The sequence below is a fragment of the Raphanus sativus genome, chromosome 6 (assembly GCF_000801105.2).
Source record: "Raphanus sativus cultivar WK10039 chromosome 6, ASM80110v3, whole genome shotgun sequence".
Lineage (NCBI taxonomy): Eukaryota > Viridiplantae > Streptophyta > Magnoliopsida > Brassicales > Brassicaceae > Raphanus > Raphanus sativus.
Window position 1 is genome coordinate 29,420,585 of NC_079516.1, and position 21,391 is coordinate 29,441,975.

At 35.7% G+C, this 21,391-nt stretch overlaps 2 protein-coding genes across 2 annotated transcripts; one reads left to right on the forward strand and one right to left on the reverse strand.

Moving 5' to 3' along the window:
- Positions 1–78: 78 nt before the first annotated feature.
- Positions 79–4,861, forward strand: LOC108808266 (uncharacterized). Its single transcript, XM_056987210.1, has 7 exons — positions 79–95; positions 1,177–1,723; positions 1,835–2,023; positions 2,239–2,877; positions 3,064–3,668; positions 3,745–3,838; positions 4,154–4,861. Exons 1-7 carry the CDS (start codon positions 79–81, stop codon positions 4,859–4,861), a joined length of 2,799 nt encoding a protein of 932 aa, XP_056843190.1.
- Positions 4,862–9,610: 4,749 nt separating this feature from the next.
- On the reverse strand, positions 9,611–11,985 carry LOC108838326 (triacylglycerol lipase 1). The gene is made up of 9 exons (XM_056989879.1): positions 11,755–11,985; positions 11,567–11,677; positions 11,356–11,496; positions 11,169–11,279; positions 10,940–11,083; positions 10,826–10,866; positions 10,660–10,736; positions 10,300–10,395; positions 9,611–10,169 (listed from the first exon to the last, which is right to left on the reverse strand). The coding sequence occupies exons 1-9, from the start codon at positions 11,896–11,898 to the stop codon at positions 9,847–9,849; spliced, it is 1,188 nt and encodes a 395-aa protein (XP_056845859.1). The 5' UTR covers positions 11,899–11,985; the 3' UTR covers positions 9,611–9,846.
- Positions 11,986–21,391: the final 9,406 nt, after the last annotated feature.

Genomic DNA, 21,391 nt, shown 5'->3' on the forward strand with positions numbered 1-21,391 from the left:
ATTAAACAACTCAATAAGCTGCTCAGAGCCATCTTCATTACTTACCTTTAATGAAAACCTTTAGGCCATGTACATAGCATGGCAATAATGATCCTGTAATTTAGCCTTCAGTAGAGGAGAGGGAATGCATATAATATGCTTGCATGCTCCTATAATAAACCTTCTGCATTGGGCAAAATAAATTTTGACTCAGATTCATTTACTATTTTAGGGAAAATTGCCAAATATGACTCACAATTTGATTTCAAATGTAAAAGTTAAACCCAAACATGAATCAAATGCAAAAGTGACTTTAGGCGATATTGAAATTACAATCTGCCTCTTGTGTAGAAACAAAAAAAAACCAAAATGCTTTTTACGTTTCTAACCCCCGTAAGTCTTTCGTCCAGACGACTTACAAGTTAGTCGTCCAGACGGCTGTAAGTCGTCCAGACGACTAACTTGCAAGTCGTCTGGTATTGTTTTTTAATTGATTCTCTCTAATCCATCGTTCTCACCGCCGATTATATCTCCGCCGTTATCACCGACGTTCTAAGCACCGTTCTCACCGCCGCTTCCTCTATTTCAGATTTGAGAGGAAACCCTAACGCCGCTTCCTCTATTTCAGATTTGAGAGGAAACCCTAACGCCGTTTCTCCGTAAACCCTAACGCCATTTCTCTATAAACCTAGCGTCGTTTCGTGTCTCGTTCTCTCCGCCGATTCTCTGTAAACCCTAGCGCCGAGACTCCTAGAGGCGTCTCGTCGAACTCCGCCGCCGGTAAGTTATTTCTCTTACTGTGGAGTGATTGATGTTGGAAATTCAGAACATAAAACGTTGTCTCTATCTATAGTCGTTCAGACCGCGCTTCTTAATTTGTCGTCTATTTTGGCAGATCTATAACCGTTGTGTCGAAGGCGACTATATCTTCTCCGAATTTCCAGGTGGGCTTTGAACTGTTCTATTGGATGTCTTGGAAGACTTTGCGGAAGACTTAAATATAAGCCAGGCGACTTAATACAAGTCGTCTGGAAAGTCTTCCAGCTGGAAGACTTTGCGGACGCTTAATATAAGTCGTCTGGAAAGTCTTCCAAACTTATAACTTGAACTTCAATACTGGATGGTTGTCTGTTTGAGATGGTTGTTGTCTTTGATTGTTTTTGTCTTTGATTGTTTCTGTCTTTGATTGTTTTGCAGACAAAAACATGGATATTCCAAAACTCCCCGGAGGAAATATACATTAGGGAAAGAGCCCAACTCAATTAAGAGCATTTCGTATCACACGGATTGTACGACGTTGCATCGTGCTTTAGAGGATGCTCTTGATCATCGAGAATATGAAGCACTGAAGGAGTCGAAGTTGGGAGTTTTCATCAAGTTCCAAGAGCTGGGATTTGGTTGGGCTTCAAGGCTGGTTCACTTCATGCTCGGTTTCCAGCTCGACATAAAGAAGAAGTATGAGCTGTGGTGTCTCGTTGGTCCAGAACCGCTGAGGTTTTCACTGATAGAGTTTGAAAAGCTCACTGGTCTAAACTGTGAGTACATCGAGGACCTTGAGAGTCCGTACTGTCCTGTTACGCTGGAGATGTCTGCTTTCTGGGAGAAGTTGGAAGTTAATATCAATGCTGGGCCATCTACTGACCAGATAGTAGCAGCACTCAAGAGATGCAAAGAGTGGTCTCGGGATGATCGCAAGCGGCTCGCGTACCTTGCCATCTTCGCTGGATACATTGAAGGGAAAAAGGTCACATTCTCTACACGGGCTAGTTTGGTGAGGCTAGTGATGGATTTAGAACGGTTTGAGAATTATCCATGGGGGAGAGTCGCTTTTATGGTGCTGATTGAGTCTCTGAAGGCCAAAAATATCACGGGTTGTTACACGATTGATGGGTTTGTACAAGCTTTCCAGTCCTGGTTGTACACAGCTCTGCCGGAACTTGGTGCTGGTTATGGTAATCCCGTAGGAGGCGAATCGACTGTACCGTTACTGGCTTACTCGGGTGGCAAAGGACGCAGATGGTTTCAACAGGCTATCTACAGTCAGGTATTTAAACTTGTATCCAACAGGCTATCTACAGAAGACTTATAATTAAGTCGTCTGGAAAGTCTTCTAGCTGGAAGACTTTCGGACGACTCATATTTAAGTCGTCCGCAAAGTCTTCCAGCTATAAGACTTTCCAGACGACTTAATTATAAGTCTTTCGAAGTCTTTTCTTTCCAGACGACTTTATCTAAGTTCATATCTTTTATTTACTGCAGACTAGAGTGGAAAAATTTGTTGAGAAGGAGGTGATCGGTGAACTGTTTCCACAATGGGACTCTGATGTTGAGGACCCGGACGCGGAGAACATAATTAAAGTCATGTATAAGAGACCGTGGAAGTGGACCATGGATTGCTGGGAAGTCATCGGTACTTCTGATGCGAGTCCTACGAAGAAAGATGAAGAACGTCCAAGACGTCAAAAGAAAGCTGAAGAACGTCCAAGACGTCAGAAGAAAGCTGAAGAACGTCCAACTCCAAGACCTCGGAAGAAAGCTCGTTTAGAAGCAACTGCAGAGGCAACTGCAGAGGCAACTGCAGAGGCAACTGCAGAGGCTAGTGAAGAGGCTAGTGAAGAGGCTAGTGAAGAGGGTCGTGAAGAAGCTCGTGAACGTGAAGAGGGTCATGAAGAGGCTCGTGAAGAGGTTCCTCATCAGGGTCGTTCCGATGTTCGTACAGAGGTGATTGGGATGACCAAAGAGGAATTGGACAGAAACTTCAAGGATCTAGCTGATGCCTTGAGGCAAGGGTTTGGGACGTGCCTTGCGGAGATCAAGCATCTGTCGGATAGGATTGGTGTTGTGGAAAAGAAGCTTGGTATCACACCTGCTCCGCCTAAACAGACGCAAGAACCAGGGGTTAGTACTAAATCCTTTCCCAAAACCTATCAGAAGACTTCGCAGACGACTTATAGTTAAGTCGTCTGGAATGTCTTGTAGCTGGAAGACCTTCCAGACGACTTATAATTCAGTCGTCTGGGACGTCTTCTAGCTAGACGACTTCTCAGAAGACTTATAATTGATCTTTGAAAATGATCTATGCAGAGTGAAAGAGAAAGTGTTAATGGGGCGAAAGAGAAATCCGGAAAGAAGAGAAAGGAAAGAAAGGAGGATCCAAAGGAGGATCTTAAAAAGAGAATGGAGAGGAAGGAGGATCTAAAGGAGGATCCTAAGAAGAGAAAGGAGGATCAAAAGGAGGATCCTAAGGAGGATCAAAAGGAGGATCCTAAGGAGGATGCTAGTGAGGTTGCTAAGGACGATCCTAAGGAGGATGCCAGTGAGGTTGGTAATGAGGGTGCTAGTTCCTCGAAAGTGCCGAGTCTAGTGGTTGCCGAAGAAGTCGAAGAACCGAGCGTTCTTCTATTGGAGAAAGAAAATTCTACTCTTTCAGATAAAGTAAAGGAGAGAGCTAGATATGAGTCAAAGAGGGATGCTGCTCATTTGGAACTTCAGCGGAATGCTGCTTTGGCAGTTCAGCGTGGAAAGAGTGAGCGAACAAGGAAACTTGCTCCCACACAGTCGTCTCCTTATAAGGGGAACAACACGGCCAAAACGATCATTCCAAACTCAAACAAGTCTGCCTTTACACCTTTTCACCCACTCGACAAGGCGGCACAGAAGTTGCTCATTGATCACTGCAAAACTTGTCCGTAAGTGAAATACTCTCCCATAATAGCTTGCTTTAAGTCTTCAGCTCTAATTGGTTTTCCACTTTTTGTTTTGCAGTGAAGTTAAGAAGCCTATGGAGAAACGCCCGGTGAGAAGTCTTTCTCGGTGGTATAAAACACTCCGGACTTCCAAAGACTGGCTGGACGACTCAGTAAGTTTTCTTCTACAAATAGTTAAGTCGTCTGCTAAGTCGTCTGTACGTAGAAGACTTTCCAGATGACTTAATAGTTAAGTCGTCTGCTAAGTCTTCTACGTAGAAGACTTTCCAGACGACTTAATAGTTAAGTCGTCTGCTAAGTCTTCTACGTAGAAGACTTTCCAGATGACTTAACTATTAAGTCGTCTGCTAAGTCTTCTACGCAGAAGACTTTACAGACGACTTAATAGTTAAGTCGTCTGCTAAGTCTTCTACGCAGAAGAATTTCTAATAGTGAAGTCGTTTGACATGTATTATTTTGTTATGAAGCATATGGATGCTTGGATTAATATGCTGAGGAAGAGGTACCATGCTAATCCGGAAATGTTCAGGAGCGAGAGAATTTGCTTCCTTGATCATCTCTTTTCTCGGCATTGGAGTAAAAACTTCGACGATTTTAAGGCTGATGAACCCGACTTCAGAGGTCTAGGAAGAAGACTCCCTGGTGGTGCCTGGAATTATTATAGTGGAAAAACACCATCATTTTGCAGATCTATGAAGGTTTGGGGGAAGGATATTGACGATATCTATGCGCCAGTGAATTACAAGGACACTCATTGGATTTCTATCTGGATATCGATTCCTGATAGGCGCATAGTGGTTTTTGACAGCGATCATTCCTGTATACCCCCAGCAAACCTCGATGTGATAATGGAGCCTTTTTGCCACATGGTCCCCTACTTGCTATATGAGTGCTCCTCCATCGAAGAACGTGAAACAATGCTCCTGGAGCCATACACATATGAAAGACCGGTCTTACCAAAGTCAAAATCTGGTGATTGTGGCGTGTATGCTCTAAAGTTCATTGAAGTTCATTATTTGGGGTTGCCATTTTCTCCAAAAGACTTTGCCCAAAGCAAAAGTAAGAATATGAGGGAGACGATGGCGGTGGATGTATTTAGAGAGATTCCAAACGCGCATAACTTTGACAACACGGACAATGATGATTACCTGGAGACGTATGCACCTCAAGTTTGAGTTACGGATTAGGGTTTAGACTAGGGTGATTGTGAATATTTGAAGGTGATTGTGTGTATGAACTTGATTGTATGTATGTATTTAAGTCTTGTGTGTATGAACTTTAGCTATAAGTCGTCTGGAAGGTCTTCCAGCTAGAAGACTCTCCAGGCGACTTAACTATAAGTCGTCTGGAATGTCTTCTTAAGTCGTATGGCCGGTTTCTTTGCAGTTTGAGCATCTATAAGCCCTATGTTTCTTCCGGGGTTTGCTTGCTCTCATCCTGGATAGCTCTAACCAAGATTGCCATCTTGATTTCTTTTGTCTCCCCGGACCACGCTTTACATCTGGAGGAAAGCATGTGCGTGCCTCAACCGCTTGTCGATTACAAGGATATATATTTTCTGAGTATCCTGCAAACAAATAATTCTTTGAGTACACTGGAGATACAAGTGTGTCGACATGCACACCAGCAAGTGTTCCAGCTGCTATAGCATGAAAGCAAGGTATTTTCTCCACTCCATAGACACCACAATCACACTTTCCATGTTCCAAATCAACCACACAGTCCATTTTGCCACCTTTCACAAAGAATTTCCATCCATCAATTGGTTGGGCCCTCATCTTATCCGCTATCTCTGACCGAACAGCAAGCAAGTATTCAACACCCCGACTATTTTGAGTTGGGAGACTCAATGCATCGTCTCTCCTTTTCCAAAACCACATTCCTAGCTTCTCCCTTATGAACTCCAACAGGAAGACAATCGAAAATCCCCTAGCTCGCTTCAGTGCGGAATTAATAGACTCAGCGATGTTGCTCGTTTTTATGTTGTACCTGTCTCCCGTACAGTAAACCCTTGACCATAGGCTAACGTCTGCATTCACCAAATACGTTGCAAGGTCCGGGTTTGCACTCCGTATCTCAGCCATGTACCGGTCAAAATCTGAAACCGTGTGAGCATAAGCAGCACCTTTCACCAAGTACAAAAGATGTCTCCCTTTATAAGTTTTGACAATGTTTTCTTGAAGGTGATAATAACATATTCCTCGGGTTGCCCAAGGAAACACCTTATCACACGCACTTTTAATTGCCTCGTGCCGGTCGGACACTATCACCAGAGGAGAATCATGGGATATACAACTAGCCAATTTTGTGAAAAACCATTCCCAAGAAGGTCCATCTTCAGCATCTACGATCCCAAAAGCCAATGGAAATATCTGAAAATTCCCATCTTGTGCCGCTGCAACTAACATAACACCTCCATACTTCTCACTTAGGTGAGTCCCATCCACCACAATGACCCTTCTCTGATACTTAAAACCTTTGATAGAAGCTCCAAAGGAGATAAATAGATACTTAAATCGGTTCAGAGAATCGAGTTCTATAGCCGTGATAGAATCTGGATTTGCTAAGGAGACTTGCTCGAGATATGATGGCAGTTGCGAATACCCATCTTCTGCTGATCCTCTCACCAACATTTGTGCATATAACAATGCTCTGTATGAAGTGGTGTAATTAAGAGTCATACCAAACATGTTCTTCATAGCATCAGTGATATGCTGCGGATTTAACCCATCAATGATTCCAACACGATCAATGAAAAGCCGAGCAACATACTTCGGAGTACAATGTTTCCGCTGAGCGATTCTATCTCCCACTGAGCATGTATGAGCTTGCACATACTTTGTTACCCAAAACGTGTTTGTCCCATGTTTCACACTCGCTCTGAGCCTCCATCCACAACCACTAACCCGACATATTGCCACAAGGAGAGTTTTCGATGACTTGTATATTCTGAAGGTGAATCCACGCCTCACTGCTGTCAACCGCACCTCCGAAACCAATGCATCCTTGCTAACGAAACTCTGGTTGACATGTAGCTTGTCTCTTTGAAATCTTTCTCCTTCAATAGCATATGTTTCTTTGAAATCTTCAAAACACATATCATCTTCTTCTGAGTCCTCATCTTTGACCTTTCCATAAACACTGTAATTCTCACCATCATCGACCGCTTCAGCAACATCACAGATATCAGCATCCTCCTCTCCATCATCCTCCTCTCCATCATCATCCTCCTCCCCATCATCCACCTCCTCATCCCGCTCCTCCCCATCATCCTCCTCCCCATCATCCTCCTCGCCATCATCCTCCTCACCATCATCCTCCATTAACTTCTTCCCTTTCCTCTGAAACCGTTCTCATCTTGCTACGGCTTGATACACAAAGCCGTACTCCGTGCGTTTTGGTTATCTCGAGCAAGTATCCAACTTGTCTATCACTTGTAACATGAATAGGAGGGGTATCTGGAGCCATATCTTGCATCATTGCTTCTGGTACTGAATAACTTATCTCCACAGACTCTATGCTCATATCCAAGTTAAAATCTTCTTCAGTCATTTCAACAAGTTCAGCATGTGTCGAACCTTCACTCAAAAAAAAAACATTCTCGCTCCTTTGGAATCATCAACCACAAAATCCCAACAACCATCTTTCCACAACCATTCTCCATACACTGCAGGTAACCGACGTATCATCTGCAAAAAATCAAAAATAAAAACACATTAGCTAGAAACTTTGATTAACATGAAGTGATGTCGGTAAACTCTTAAATATCACCAATTATGTTATAAATTTAATTCAGTAGCTCCAATATTGATTAATATACATGAATTAATAAGAAAATGTAAAAAAAAGTCTTTATAGTTTTGGAGAAAATGAAAGTTTACTAAACATTGACGCAGACGACTTACTGGTAAGTCGTCTGGAATACTTAGACGACTTACAAGTAAGTCGTCCGAAGAGGTCATTTTGGCAATTGACTTTAAGCTGGACGACTTACAAGTAAGTCGTCCAGTTTTGTTTGTTAAAAAAAAACACCAGACGACTTACTTGTAATTAAGTCGTCTCGGATAAACGGGTTACTTTTGCATTTGACCGAATTGTGTCAGAAAAATTGACTTTTCTTAGACGACTTACTAGTAAGTCGTCCCTGGAAAAACAAAAAACTTAATATTTTATTAAAACGAGATGACTTACTTGTAAGTCGTCTCATGTTAGTTTAAAATTCGAAAATAAAACTGAAATTTTTATTTTTCCCAGACGACTTAAACGGAAGTCGTCCAGATAGACGACTTACACGGAAGTCGTCTGAGATAAGCAAGGTTTGACCAGAATCTCAGAATAAAATCTGGACGACTTTACTTATCCTGGACGACCTTCAAGTAAGTCTTCTGACTGGACGACCTTCAAGTAAGTCGTCTGGAAGAAAATAAATATTTAAGTTGTTTTTCCAATTGAAAAACTAACCTGAGACGACTTACCAGTAAGTCGTCTAGCTTTAATAAAATATTGTTTTTTTTGGTTTCCCCAGAGACGACTTACTAGTAAGTCGTCTGGGAAAAATCAAATATCTGACACAATTCGGTCAAATGCAAAAGTAACCCGTTTATCCTAGACGACTTACTAGTAAGTCGTCTAGGATATTCTCAGGTTTTTTTTTCTAAACAAAGAAAGATGGACGACTTACAAGTAAGTCGTCTCTTTGTCCAGAAGACTTAACCGTAAGTCTTCTACAGCCAGACGACTTACAGGTAAGTCTTCTACGCGGACAGATCTGGAAATTTTTCCAATTTCATACATTAAATTAGTGAGATGACTTCCTTACCACACAGAAGTCTTCTCCAAACACCCAGAACCTTAAACGAGAGTAACCCACCAAGAATAGTAAGCTTGAATGTCTCTATCAACCAAAAAAAAATTAAAATCAGAAGCTTGAGTTTTTTGGATGAATATGGAGACAAAGTGAAAGAGATGTTGTTTTCAGTTCATAACAATTGAGAGAGAGAGTAAATCGATTTCATGTGCATTAACAGCTTCAAATTGGTTGTTCATGGTAGTTGGGGTATTGAAGGCGATGGCAATCTTGTATATACTTGAAGATGATGAGGTTGAGAAAGTAAAATGGCCATTTTCGAAAAACATAAAAAACAAAATTAATGGCATTTTCGTAAATACTGTGAACACGTGGGGTGAATAGGGCAAAAGAAAGATAAAAAAAAAAGAGGTTACTTTTGTTTTTGACTTTGAGTTTTGAATCAATTTTGCAAAAAGCTTTCTATTTTAATTCGAATCAAAAGAATTTGGATATAAGTATATGACTCTATTAAACAAAATAATTAATAATATATAATATCTATAAAAAATTAAACAAATCATATATATTAATATTTTTAAGAATGGACACATATCTGTTATTTGCATATATGTACAATATTATTAGTAAATATTTTTTTATAATAAAATATAATTATTTTATATTAATTTGTTTTATTAAAAAGAAAATTTCAGTTACTTTTAAGAACCGAATTAGTATCTTTTTGAAATATAAAAAAATCTAAATATCTAGAGACCAAATATACAGATAACTATAAATCAGATCAGATTAAATAATTGGTTAGTCAGATAAAGGGATTGAACCACACATAATTCCAAAAACTTGGATATTCGATTTATACCCACCCAAATAAATAAACGGATTGGACCACGCATAATTCCAAAAACTTGGATATTCGATATATGCCCACCTCTATCTCAAATAAACCATCTCGATTAGCTAATTACAATTGTGAGAGAAGTCAAGTCATCACTGTTAGAGTGTTAGTACTTGTACAGGTTTATTACGTTTTACCAACTGTTTATAAATTTTGTTTGTATCACATGCAAATATTAATAATTTTGAATATACCTGGATATTGTGCATGAACAATGAATAAAATTAAACATAAGTGCTTAGAAATGCAAACGTCAAAGATCAAAACAATAGTCACATTGGGTTTGTCTCTCATATCTGTATATCCATATTTTCTAATGACATTCACGAGGATTAGTCTATCTAGTTCGATTTTATGGAAAACTGAGTTTGAAATATAGATATACATATGTACACACGACATCAAGGAGGAGACAGATAACAGATAAAAATGTGTCCAGCCTTGCAGTTAGTAGTTTACCAACTACTAAAATTTTTCCTTGCCCTGAAGAATTGAATCATGTGCAGATACACATCTTCTTTGGCACTTGTGCTTAGTACAAAATCAATGTGACCATAATTCTCAAGGTATAGCAACTCTGGTCTGGAAGGTAGCTCGGCGAGAGTACGTTCCACATCCGTCACGTCTGCTAAGAGATCACTTCCACCGTACCCCATCCACACAGGTAATGATGCCGGAATGAGGCCAAGTTCGAATTCCGGAGGTTTTGATGTCCCATAAGTCAATATGTTTTTTAGAAAGCCGTAGTCAAATTTTGCAAAGCTCCCCTTCCGAATCACTTGAATGCATATTATTAGAATCAAAAATCAAAAGGGAGTGTGGATAAGTAAAATACAAGGAGGCCATTGAACACAAACATACACAAACTATGAAAAATGACTCAAGAATCAAATGAGTAGACATCTTACTTTGGAAAAGATGTCGCAAGTTCTTCACAGATGATGGGTGAGGCTCGTAATCTAGGTAGTATTCTATCCTCGAGGCATTGAAACAACAATTCTTCCCTGCCATCAGTTCACTATTTTATCAGATTTATCACAGGACATTATCAAACACTTTCCCTGTAATCATCTGTTATTTTCCACTCACAAACATAGTTTTTTTTTCTTTTTTTTGAATGAATTTTAAATTTATTCAAAAAAGCCTTGTTACATCATGTTTAGTCCTTTTATAACCTTGTTACATCATATTTTAAATTTTAAATTTCTCACAAACATAGTTACGGAAAGAATATTTAAGAAAGAGATTACAGGAAGAGAAGGGAAAACCTGTTATGGATGAGAGGAAATCAGTGCAATCCATATGCCCGTCGCATAATGAGTCAACAAGTTTAGCTAATGTATCACTGAGATCACAGAATACAAAGATGTTAGTAAAGAAAAGTCACATTATACCAACACACACACAAAAGCTAGATGAGACACAAGTCACAACCTTCGAAAGTTTATTTGATGCAGGCCAAGAGCAACGACCATCTGGAAAGAGAACCGACCAATGTGTTAAACTTGATTGATTCTCTGAAATCGATTTTCTACGATATTCAAATACCTGATCGAGATGCATAAAAACCATTCTTTCTACAAGTGGAGCTGTGACATGATCCAAATACGATATTGGACAAAGCAACGCAGCTGCTTCAACCATTTCAGCAACACGTGGCTGAGTAAGAGCAGCAAAAGACATGATAGTCCCCTGTCGAAAGAAACTGAAAAAAAAAATCAGTTTATAAATCAGCAAGAGGGAACCCTTAATTCATTTCTAGAAGAACAATAATGACCTGAGAATGTCCAACAAGGAAGATTTTGGAGTTTGCAACTGAATACATATACTGAACCATTTCTGCCAAGTCGTACATAGCCAAATCTTGCCAACTCCAATCCCAAAATTCCTGTGTATAGTAGAAAAGTATAACATCACATTCAAATACTTATAGGCATAGAGAGGAGCATCATATCTTCACATACCTTGTCAGTTTCAGACAAAGTTACATGCCCATAACTGTAACGCGTACCACGAACGTTTCCTATCCAAACATCGAATCCATAATCAGCAAGAACGAAGCCTAATGATTCTTTAGTGGAATCCAAGAACCACACATCTCCAGCCTGCCACAAAAAGACAAAAGACATTTGTCCTTTTTTTAAGTTGAAATATCAATCCAGCAAGCAACGATACCATAAAGAGACCGTGCTGAAGCAGAACAGGTGGACCATATTGAAAAGTTAGATTCTGAGCAGGAGAAGCCACGCGTTGAAGAGCTAGTATGTACCCATCTTTCGTTTGAATCTAAAAACAAAAAAATATGTGAGTGTACAATCCAAAATAGAAAGTCTTGATCTGAGACTAGAAAGCGATGAGACTACAGTGTGTTCGGTGCAGGAGTAACCCGCCGGATGAACGAGGTCAGCGCAGAGAGAATTGACCGGAGATCCACGGAGGATATGAGATTGTGTCACGGCGGAAGAAATCGTAAAAGCGGTCAACACGGCGACAAGTAACCACTTCATCCTCGCCGGAAACGACGGGCTGTTGATATCTTTAAAAGTAATATATTATAATTTTACCCTCTTCGTTTTATAAATGGGACATTTGTTTTTGTTTGGTTCAAAACAACTTGTGATTCTTATCTTCTTCACTAGGCTTGGATTTAACATTTTATGACAGTTTTAGCTTAATTGACAATTACAAGAAAATATCTATTCTATTTTTTTTTTCTACTAAATTATAATTTTATTAATCATCAAACTTAAAAGTCATAATATCTATTCTATTAAAACAGCAGTGTGCATAAAAGTTGTGTCTTTTTTAAAAAATTTATAACTCCTTTTCAATGCACTTCATTTAAATTCTATAACTGCCGTCCATTACTAATCGATAAAGTAACTGCCCTTATACCTTACTCCCTCTGTTAAAAGTGCTAGTATAAAAAATGATTAGATTTGAAAAAATAGTATAATATCAAATTCAACCAATAATTAAAAAGTATGTATTATTTGATTGGTCATCTTATATCTAATTAATGCAAAAGTTACCTTAGATTATGTAAACACCTTATAGTGTGAAACAAATTTTTTTGGCTAAAACTACCTATATAATGAAACAGAGGGAGTATAATCTATGCCCGATTTGTTTCCCTGTTTGTTTCCCAAAAGCGTAACCACCTTGTGATTTTTTAAAAAAATGTAACCCCCTCTAATCAAATATTTAATATCAGGAAAAGTGATCAGAATCGAACAGATTAGTATATTTTTTTATTTTGAAAAGTGATCAAACGTAACCACATTCAAATATTTTCTTCATATTTTAAATTTTATTCATAAAATTTCTAATATATTGCAAAATTTTATGAATAAAATTTAAAATAATCTCTTATATGTATGTGGTACAAATGTATAATTATATAACTTGACATATTTAATATAGTAACCAAAAATTATATTAAACTAATATTAAATATAAATATAATTACAAAAAATAATACAAATATAAAAATTAAAATTTTCAAAAAGATAAAACAAAGAATATACCGTCTTTCAAATTAAAACATGAACATGTCCTATTGATAATAGTTGAGTCCAATTTAAAAAAAAAATGAAAACTATTATAACTACTTTTATATGCCCATATAAATATAAATGTTTAACATTTAACCTTATTTAAAAAAATGTCAACAATTGACTGGTCGAAATAACTACTATTTTTTAGGAATACGCAGATAACAACTAACTGGTCAAAAAAACAGTTACATAATCTTTTTCAAAAGAGTCCGAACTGAAAACAGTAGTTTGTTGAATGGATGACAGTTTGTTGTTTGTTGCTGGTTACAACATGGATTTTATAAACAAATATTTCTTAAAAATATAAAACAAAAAATATATCCGTCCTTTGAAGGACGGATCATAAGTTTGATCCAACTATTTGAAAAATTGATTTGCGGATGCGGGTATGAGTATTTTATGCGGGTGAATATGGGTTGGTGGATTTTGGATCGCGGCTACCCGTCGATCCACGAAGTATTTAAAAAATAAAAAGTAAAAAAGTAAACATTCTTTTAAAAATACAGGAACTTAAAAAAAATAATTTAAAATTTAAATCATGTATAAGTTTTTTAATATAAATATATTTTTATAATAATTAAATCAAATAATGATTTTTAAAATATATATAACCTCCGGATAACCACAAAATTAAGCGAAACGGATGCGAGTACAAAATTATTTGCCTGCGGGTCGTGCGGGTCATATTTTTTAACCAAAACAAAATAGAAAACCCCCGGGTCAGCGGGACAAGTTCAACCCGAAACCAAGCCTTAACTGTGCTATACCGGATCAATTTTTAAATTGCTATTATTTAATAAAATATATTTTGATTAAATTTATACACAAATATGATTATAAAAATAAAATATAATCAGAAAGAAAAAACAAATATAAAGAATTAAATTTAAAACAAAAGAAAATACCCGCCCTTTTAAGGGCGGATCAAAATCTAGTTGTTTTATAAACTTCTATTTGATCAAGTTTAAATGGCAACCACTGACCTAGCATTCAATATCAAGTCAGTGACGGTTTTGTGATATACCATGGATTTTGCCCGTTTTTAACCATGGTATACTAGTATTTTATTATATACTAGATATGGATCCGTGCGTTGCACGGATTGTATTTGATGCGAACACATAAAAAGATTGGAAATATTTTTATCACGTTAGTTCTTGGATTTTCAGTATATATTGGTGACATTTTAATAACAATAATACGTTTTCTTACATAATTTTTGATTGATATTCTATTTCAATAACAATGGTGTTTTAAATAGCCAAGTGCTGATCAATGCACTCATCTCGAAGATACATCCGACGGAGATCTACGGACTCAATCAGGACATCGAGACTCTATCATCTTGTTTTTCTTCTCTGCAATTTGATTTTATTCCTCGTCGTTTAAACTCTGTAGCAGATCTTATTGCTAAATCTGCTGCTTGTAACTCACTCTCTATTTAGCCGCTTGGGCCTTATTGAAGTATTTGTTGTTCAAAAAAAAAAAAATAGTACATTGATATTTTTATTTTTTAATAAATACTTCATTTTTTATTATTTTTCAAAATAATATTAGCTATAGTTAATTGAAATATATAAAACTGTGAATTCTCTATATTGTTTATATTGTGTAAGACAAACTAAAAACGACACAATTAAAAATATTAATATTACATAACACCAGTCAATATGTTTTATCGATAGTCAGCTAAATATCGAATATATTTCTAGATAAAACATCAAATTTATTTACTTTAACATTCATGGTGTGACTTTAACATCTTTTTCTATATACAATATTTTGTAAAACACTATTGTCGCTATGTTTTAAAAATTTGAAGTTCTCCAGTTGTAGTGACTCTTGATAGTGCGACATATAATTGTAAGACTGGACTTGACAAATAGACCAACTTTTTAAGCTTTGACCTTAACTCTCGTTGATAGTAATTTCATAGAACACTCTTATAGAAAAATTGAAGTCTTTTCATTTTGAAAGGTCATCTTGCATATGTCGGTATGAGACTTATTCTAGGAATACAAATCTGTTTTTCCACATAATTTCCGGTTAGGATTTCGGCTTCAATATTCATGTTGTATAGGCGTTATTCATAACATTATTCTATTGGAAAGTCTTTCTTTTTGATTTAAATTCCTTAATAGCATGACCTACAACAATCCATTCTCTTTGATTTAAATTTCATAGTAGCATGATCTACAACAACATAACCAATTTTTATATGTTGATAAGAATAAACACACATAATCATAATCACATATAAGCATAATAGTCACATTAACTTAGTCACAATAGCATAACAGCTAGACAAAATATCCGTAAATTTTGATTTTATCTGTTTCGATTTGAACCAAAATTCCAAATATATGTAACTCTACGAAGCAAAGAAAATACTTATATGCAATATCTGTAAGAAACGAACCAAATCACAAAATACTAATATTACTAAGAATGAATATCTGATCTGATCCGTTATATGAATACATATACATGTATGTAAAGACGTAAATATATATAATTTATATAAATTTTATTTATATTGTATATAAGTCTTATAGTACTTTTAAATAAATTTATTAAGTTATATATTAGAATTTTAAAAGTAATATTTTTTTATTTTTGTAATAAAATGTTATTATTATTTTATCATATTTTTGGAATTTATGATTTATTTACTAATTTTAATTTATTTTTTCTGATCTAATCGGATATCCGGTCGAAAATCTAAAATTATCTGAATATCCGGAGCACCGAATATCCGTGTGGCTACAAATCGAATTGGATCAAATAATTGATTATTATAACAAAATGGATCGGATCAGAATATCTCAAAAAATCCGGATATCCGATTCATGTTCACCACTACATCTATATGTACAAACGGCTAAGTATAATTGTAACAATAACTAATGTATAACAGTATGACAATTATATTCTTTTTAGAAAAATGTCAACATCAGTTTAATGTGAAGATCAGGATATCTAGTTATTTCTTCATGTGATACCAAAAAAAATAACACGCGAATTTGTGAAAGAACATGCAAGAAAACTCACCAGATATTTTTCTTCCTCAATCCTGCAAAAAATTACTTTTTAAAACACAAATTGTTTTTATTTATCTTCCTATATAATTTATTAATCATAAGATATTTTAACAAATGTCAAAATTTTATAAGGAAAATTAATATCAAATAATCTTTTACAATTATCTTTTTTTTTTTGGATTTTGGAAAAGAAAAATTAGTATTAAATAAGTTATTTTACAAACTTCTCTTCTTTAAGATTTGTAAAAACAAAAATTTCTAAATATTACTATTAAATAATTTTTAAAATTAAATTTTACAATTAAATATTTTTTAAAATTAAAATTTACTATTAAATTTACGAAAATTATTTCTTTAATTTCTTTTAATTTTATTAGTATATATATTTTAATCATGAGATATTCTAACACAACTTCAAAATATTAAAAGAAATATTACTATCAAATAATATTTCTAAAACAATAGTATTAAGTAATTTTTAAATTTTCTTTTTTACTATTAAATAATTTCAATTTTCGTTTTTGTTTTTATTTTCTTAGTATATATTGCTTTAATCATGATATATTCTAAAACATGTCGCATTATTAAAAAAGGAAATTACTATTAAATAATATTTTGTTTAAGATTTTTAAAATGGAAATTTACTATATAATTAATTTCACCAAAAATTGTTTTTATTATCTTATATATTTATTTTAAATTATGAAATAGTTTAACACATATCACAATTTTAAATATATAAATGTCATGCGTCACAATCATGTTAATTAACAATTTTGAAGAACCAAGTTTCCTATTAAGTAATTTTAGAATATTATTAAGTATTTTTAAAATTTCCTTTTTACTATTAAATCAACTTTAAAATTAATTTATTTCAAAATTCGTTTTTTTTGTTATCTTAGTATATATATTTTATATCATTATAAATTTTAACCTCTTTAAAAATATTAAAAGGAAAATTACTATCAAATAATTATTTGCAACTATGTTTTGTTTAGGATTTTAAAATTGAAAATTACTATTAGATATACTTACAATTACTTTTTTAACATAATTGTAAGTATATATATTTTTAATCATGAGATATTCTAACACAACTTCAAAATATTAAAAGAAAAATTACTATCAAATAATATTTCTAAAAGAATAGTATTAAGTAATTTTTAAATTTTCATTTTTACTATTAAATAATTTCAAAATTCCTTTTTGTTTTTATTTTCTTAGTATATATTTTTTTAATCATGATATATTCTAAAACATGTCGCATTATTAAAAAAGGAAATTACTATTAAATAATATTTTGTTTAAGATTTTTAAAATGAAAATTCACTATATAATTAATTTCACCAAAAATCATTTTTATTATCTTATATATTTATTTTAAATTATGAAATAGTTTAACACATATCACAATTTTAAATATATAACTGTCATGTGTCACATTCATGTTAATTAACAACTTTGAAGAACCGAGTTTCCTATTAAGTAATTTTAGAATATTATTATCTTTAAAATTTCCATTTTACTATTAAATCAACTTTAAAATTTATTTCAAAATTCGTTTTTTTGTTATCTTAGTATATATATTTTATATCATTATAAATTTTAACCTCTTTAAAAATATTAAAAGGAAAATTACTATCAAATAATTATTTGCAACTATGTTTTGTTTAGGATTTTAAAATGGAAAATTACTATTAGATATACTTACAACTCTTTAAAAATATTAAAAAGAAAATTACTATCAAATAATTATTTGCAACTATGTTTTGTTTAGGATTTTAAAATGAAAAATTACTATTAGATATATTTACAATTACTTTTTTAACAAAATTTGTTTTTGTTATTATCTTAATATATATTTTTAATTATAATATAGATTAACACATGTCGCAATCTTAAAAAAATTAATGACACGTGTCGCGATCATGTTAATTAGTAACTTTGAAAAACCAAGCTTTATATAATAAGATTTAATCTGTTTTCTAGCCTGTTAGGTATGTTTTCAGGTTCAGGAGCATTTTGTGAGAAAGTGATGTTTTTGGAGCATTTTGGAGTACAAGAGATGATATACCCGAGTTGACCATTCAAGACTAAGTCGGAAGTCAACATTGCGATTATAATCGATCGATACTCATCCTGAGTCGTCGATCGATGTAGCTAAGAAGATCCGCGTACTAGAAGATTATAATCGATCGATACACATCCAGTGTTGTCGATCGATATCGAGGACAAAATGGTTTAGCCGACTACTTCACCAAGACTTCACCAAATTACGAGATTGCCCCTGACGAGTTTTTAACCTAATGGAAATGCTTAAATATTCCTGCTAAGTGTCTTTTGACGGCAACCTTCGAAAGAAGCAAGCTTTTAACAACCCTCAAAGCAGAGAGTGTGAGAGAGATACTAGAGTTTTATTTGTGTTTGAGAGATTGGAGAGATTTCTCATCTCCTTTTGTATTTCTACTTTATTCTATCTATGCAATTCTTTCATCTATCTATTATTATGAATTGTTTAGCTATGTCTGAGTAGTCTACTTGTTAGATCTAGGGTTCAAATAGGTTTGTGGGATTAGCCCCAAACTATAATTGCTAAGTTGTGATACTCATCAAATGGATTGCACCCTATGCTTGTTTTAGATTAGCTAACTAGAACATAGATCACTAGGATCTTTGATTATCTTGAATTATCCATTTGAGCTTGCCTGTCTCCCGTTGAGAAGAACGACAGTTCCTCCTTGAGACCTTGTGGTCATATTCGGCTCGCGCCTAGGCAGATCTAGAAGCCGTCGATCGATATCCCGACAGGTGAATCGATCGGCGCTGCGAAAGGTGTATCGCTCGATATCTCAAAAGGATATTGACCGACTCTTTTTCTGTGTCATCATGCGAAAGGTGTTGCCAGAGATCTAGATAATTTAACCAGTGATACTTCACTTGAGTTAAGCGGCTGAGATCTATAGTATCATGCAAGCAACTTGTTAAAGCATTTATAGAGATTATAATCTCCATTCCTGAATAGAAACCCTATGTCTAGCACTCTTTATCACATTTAAACAACCCATCATATTGTTAGTTAGAGCAACTACCTTGCTCATTTTAGGAATTGTTACTTTTTATTTCCATCATATAAACCAACCTTGCCTAGGATTGATTAGTAGATTTTATTTAATTGGTTCCCTAGCTCCTCGTGATTCGATCCCTAAGTACTACAGCTGTACCTCTTATTCGAGAGAGTAAGCTCTACTGGGTAATTTGAGCACTATCAAATTTGGCGCCGTTGCCGGGGAGCTTTGATCGCCATTAGATTTAATCTTATTAATCTTAGGTTTTTCTTTTTACCCACTTTCTTATTAAAATTTTTCTTGTCTTTTCAGGTATATGCCCAGCAGTACCAGAAGCAACAGGGGAAATCAACTATTATTCTCAAAAGATCCTGCACACTTGGAACGTTCAATCCGCAAAGACCTACGCTCCGCATCGATCGACAGAAACGCAACACCGTCGACTGATACTCACGTTCAACAGTTGACCGACACTCAGACAGAACCTTCGACCGATACCGTTCACCGATCCACATCGTTCGATACTTCTAACCGTATATCGATCGACACTACTCCGCGAAGCATGGTCGCGATTGTTATTCTCACGCAGGGCGAGAATGGAAACCTGTATGACCAAGATGGTCATCTGCGTAATGCAACATGTCAGAAGTTAGATGCACAGGGAAACATAATCCCTGAGCCTGAAGCTGAGGCTACAGGAGAAGCTCAAACACGATCGTTGGCAGACTATAACCGTCCAGACGAGTACTACACCAACATATCAACTATTCGACTTCCAGAAATCCAGAAGCCGAACTTCGAGCTCAAGCCTCAGTACTACTCTCTCGTGTCTCAGATACCTTACTCTGGGCTATCACACGAGCATCCTATGGACCATCTGGAGAGGTTCGAGGATCTTATCGCTGCTATTCGTACGGATGGAGTCCCTGAGGACTACATACTATGCAAGCTCTTCAAATACTCACTGATTGGAGAAGCTTCGCACTGGCTCAAGCAGCTACCTACAGAATCACTGACATCGTGGGCCGACATCAAAAACGCCTTCCTGCGTAATTTCTTTGATGAGGCACGCGCTGAAGACTTTTAAGGAGCAAAATCGCCACTTTCGCGCAAAAGCCTAGTGAGACTTTTAAAGATGCGTGGATCAGATTTAAGTTCTTCCAGCGAGACTGTCCACACCATGGATTCAATGAAGTGCAGCTGCTAAGCACTTTCTACAGAGGTATCGCCTTGAGGTATCAGATGGCTCTTGATACTGCTAGTGAGGGGAACTTCAACACTAGGAATCCAATAGAGGCTGTGAGACTTATTGAGAACCTAGCCAACAACAGCAGTACCAAGAACACTGACTCTGACAAGAAGAAATTGGTTGCAGCCATCGGGGAAGACCAGATGAATGAAGTCAGAGCCAAGATAGATGCTTTACATGCATTTGTGGGGCAGCCAGTCTGCTCAGCTGAAGAAGGAAAGGCTAGAGAAGATGATACAGAGGAAGATGTGAACTACATTGGAGGTACTGGATTTCAGAGATATGGAAACCAGAGTGGAAACAGAAACTTTTTTGGCAGTGGTCAGAAGAGTAACTACAACCAGAGTTCACAGTATCAGAAACCCTTCACTAACACAAGGAACTACGGCAACTCAGCTTACCAAAATCCACCGCCACCCACCCAGGAGAGTAAGTTTGATGCCATGATTGATAGATTTCTGGAAGGACAGCAGAAGTCCTATATCTAGCAACCATCCTTCCATCAACTACCTTGGTTACATAAGAACAACTACCTTGTTCGCCCTTGCAATTTAATATATTTCCTATTTTATTTACTGTTTTATAATCTATTTACTGTTAGCCTAGCTTAATCATAACTATTAGATCTAGTGTGTGCCTTAGTTCCTTGTGGATTCGATCCCTAAGTACTATAACTTGACCTCTTTTGATGAGAGTAGAGATGGCAATTGGGCTCTCCCGTCCCATCCCGTTCCGAACCGCTGCGGGTTCGGTTTCTGGCGGTACACGGCGGGCCTGTCCCGCGCGGGATGCGGTCCTCAAACTAGCTGTCCAAGCCCGTACCGCGAAATATGTAGGCCTTCGCGTGCCGTCCCGCGGGACATTGAATATTACATTACTTGTTTCTACATGCACAAACAAACATAGACAATAATTGAGTTTGAGCTTACAAATGATCGAGCATAATCTTACAAGATCAATACATTAAGCTTATACAAAACAAATGTTTTTATTATCATTTATGATGGCTTGAAGAAGCTCCACCAGTGCAGATCAGAGATATTTGGGAGAACGGAAGCATCATCGACCCTGAAACCACCATCAACGGA

Bases quoted from the DNA above. Each gene is read 5' to 3' on its own strand.
- LOC108808266 (XM_056987210.1), top strand. The intron at 2,024-2,238 runs GTATTTAAACTT...TATTTACTGCAG, and splicing joins AACAGGCTATCTACAGTCAG to ACTAGAGTGGAAAAATTTGT. The intron at 3,839-4,153 runs GTAAGTTTTCTT...TTTGTTATGAAG, and splicing joins AAGACTGGCTGGACGACTCA to CATATGGATGCTTGGATTAA.
- LOC108838326 (XM_056989879.1), bottom strand. From the start codon at position 11,898: ATGAAGTGGTTACTTGTCGCCGTGTTGACCGCTTTTACGATTTCTTCC. The intron at 11,497-11,566 runs GTATCGTTGCTT...TTTTTGTGGCAG, and splicing joins TTCAGCACGGTCTCTTTATG to GCTGGAGATGTGTGGTTCTT. The intron at 10,170-10,299 runs GTAAGATGTCTA...TATGCATTCAAG, and splicing joins CTTGCGACATCTTTTCCAAA to TGATTCGGAAGGGGAGCTTT.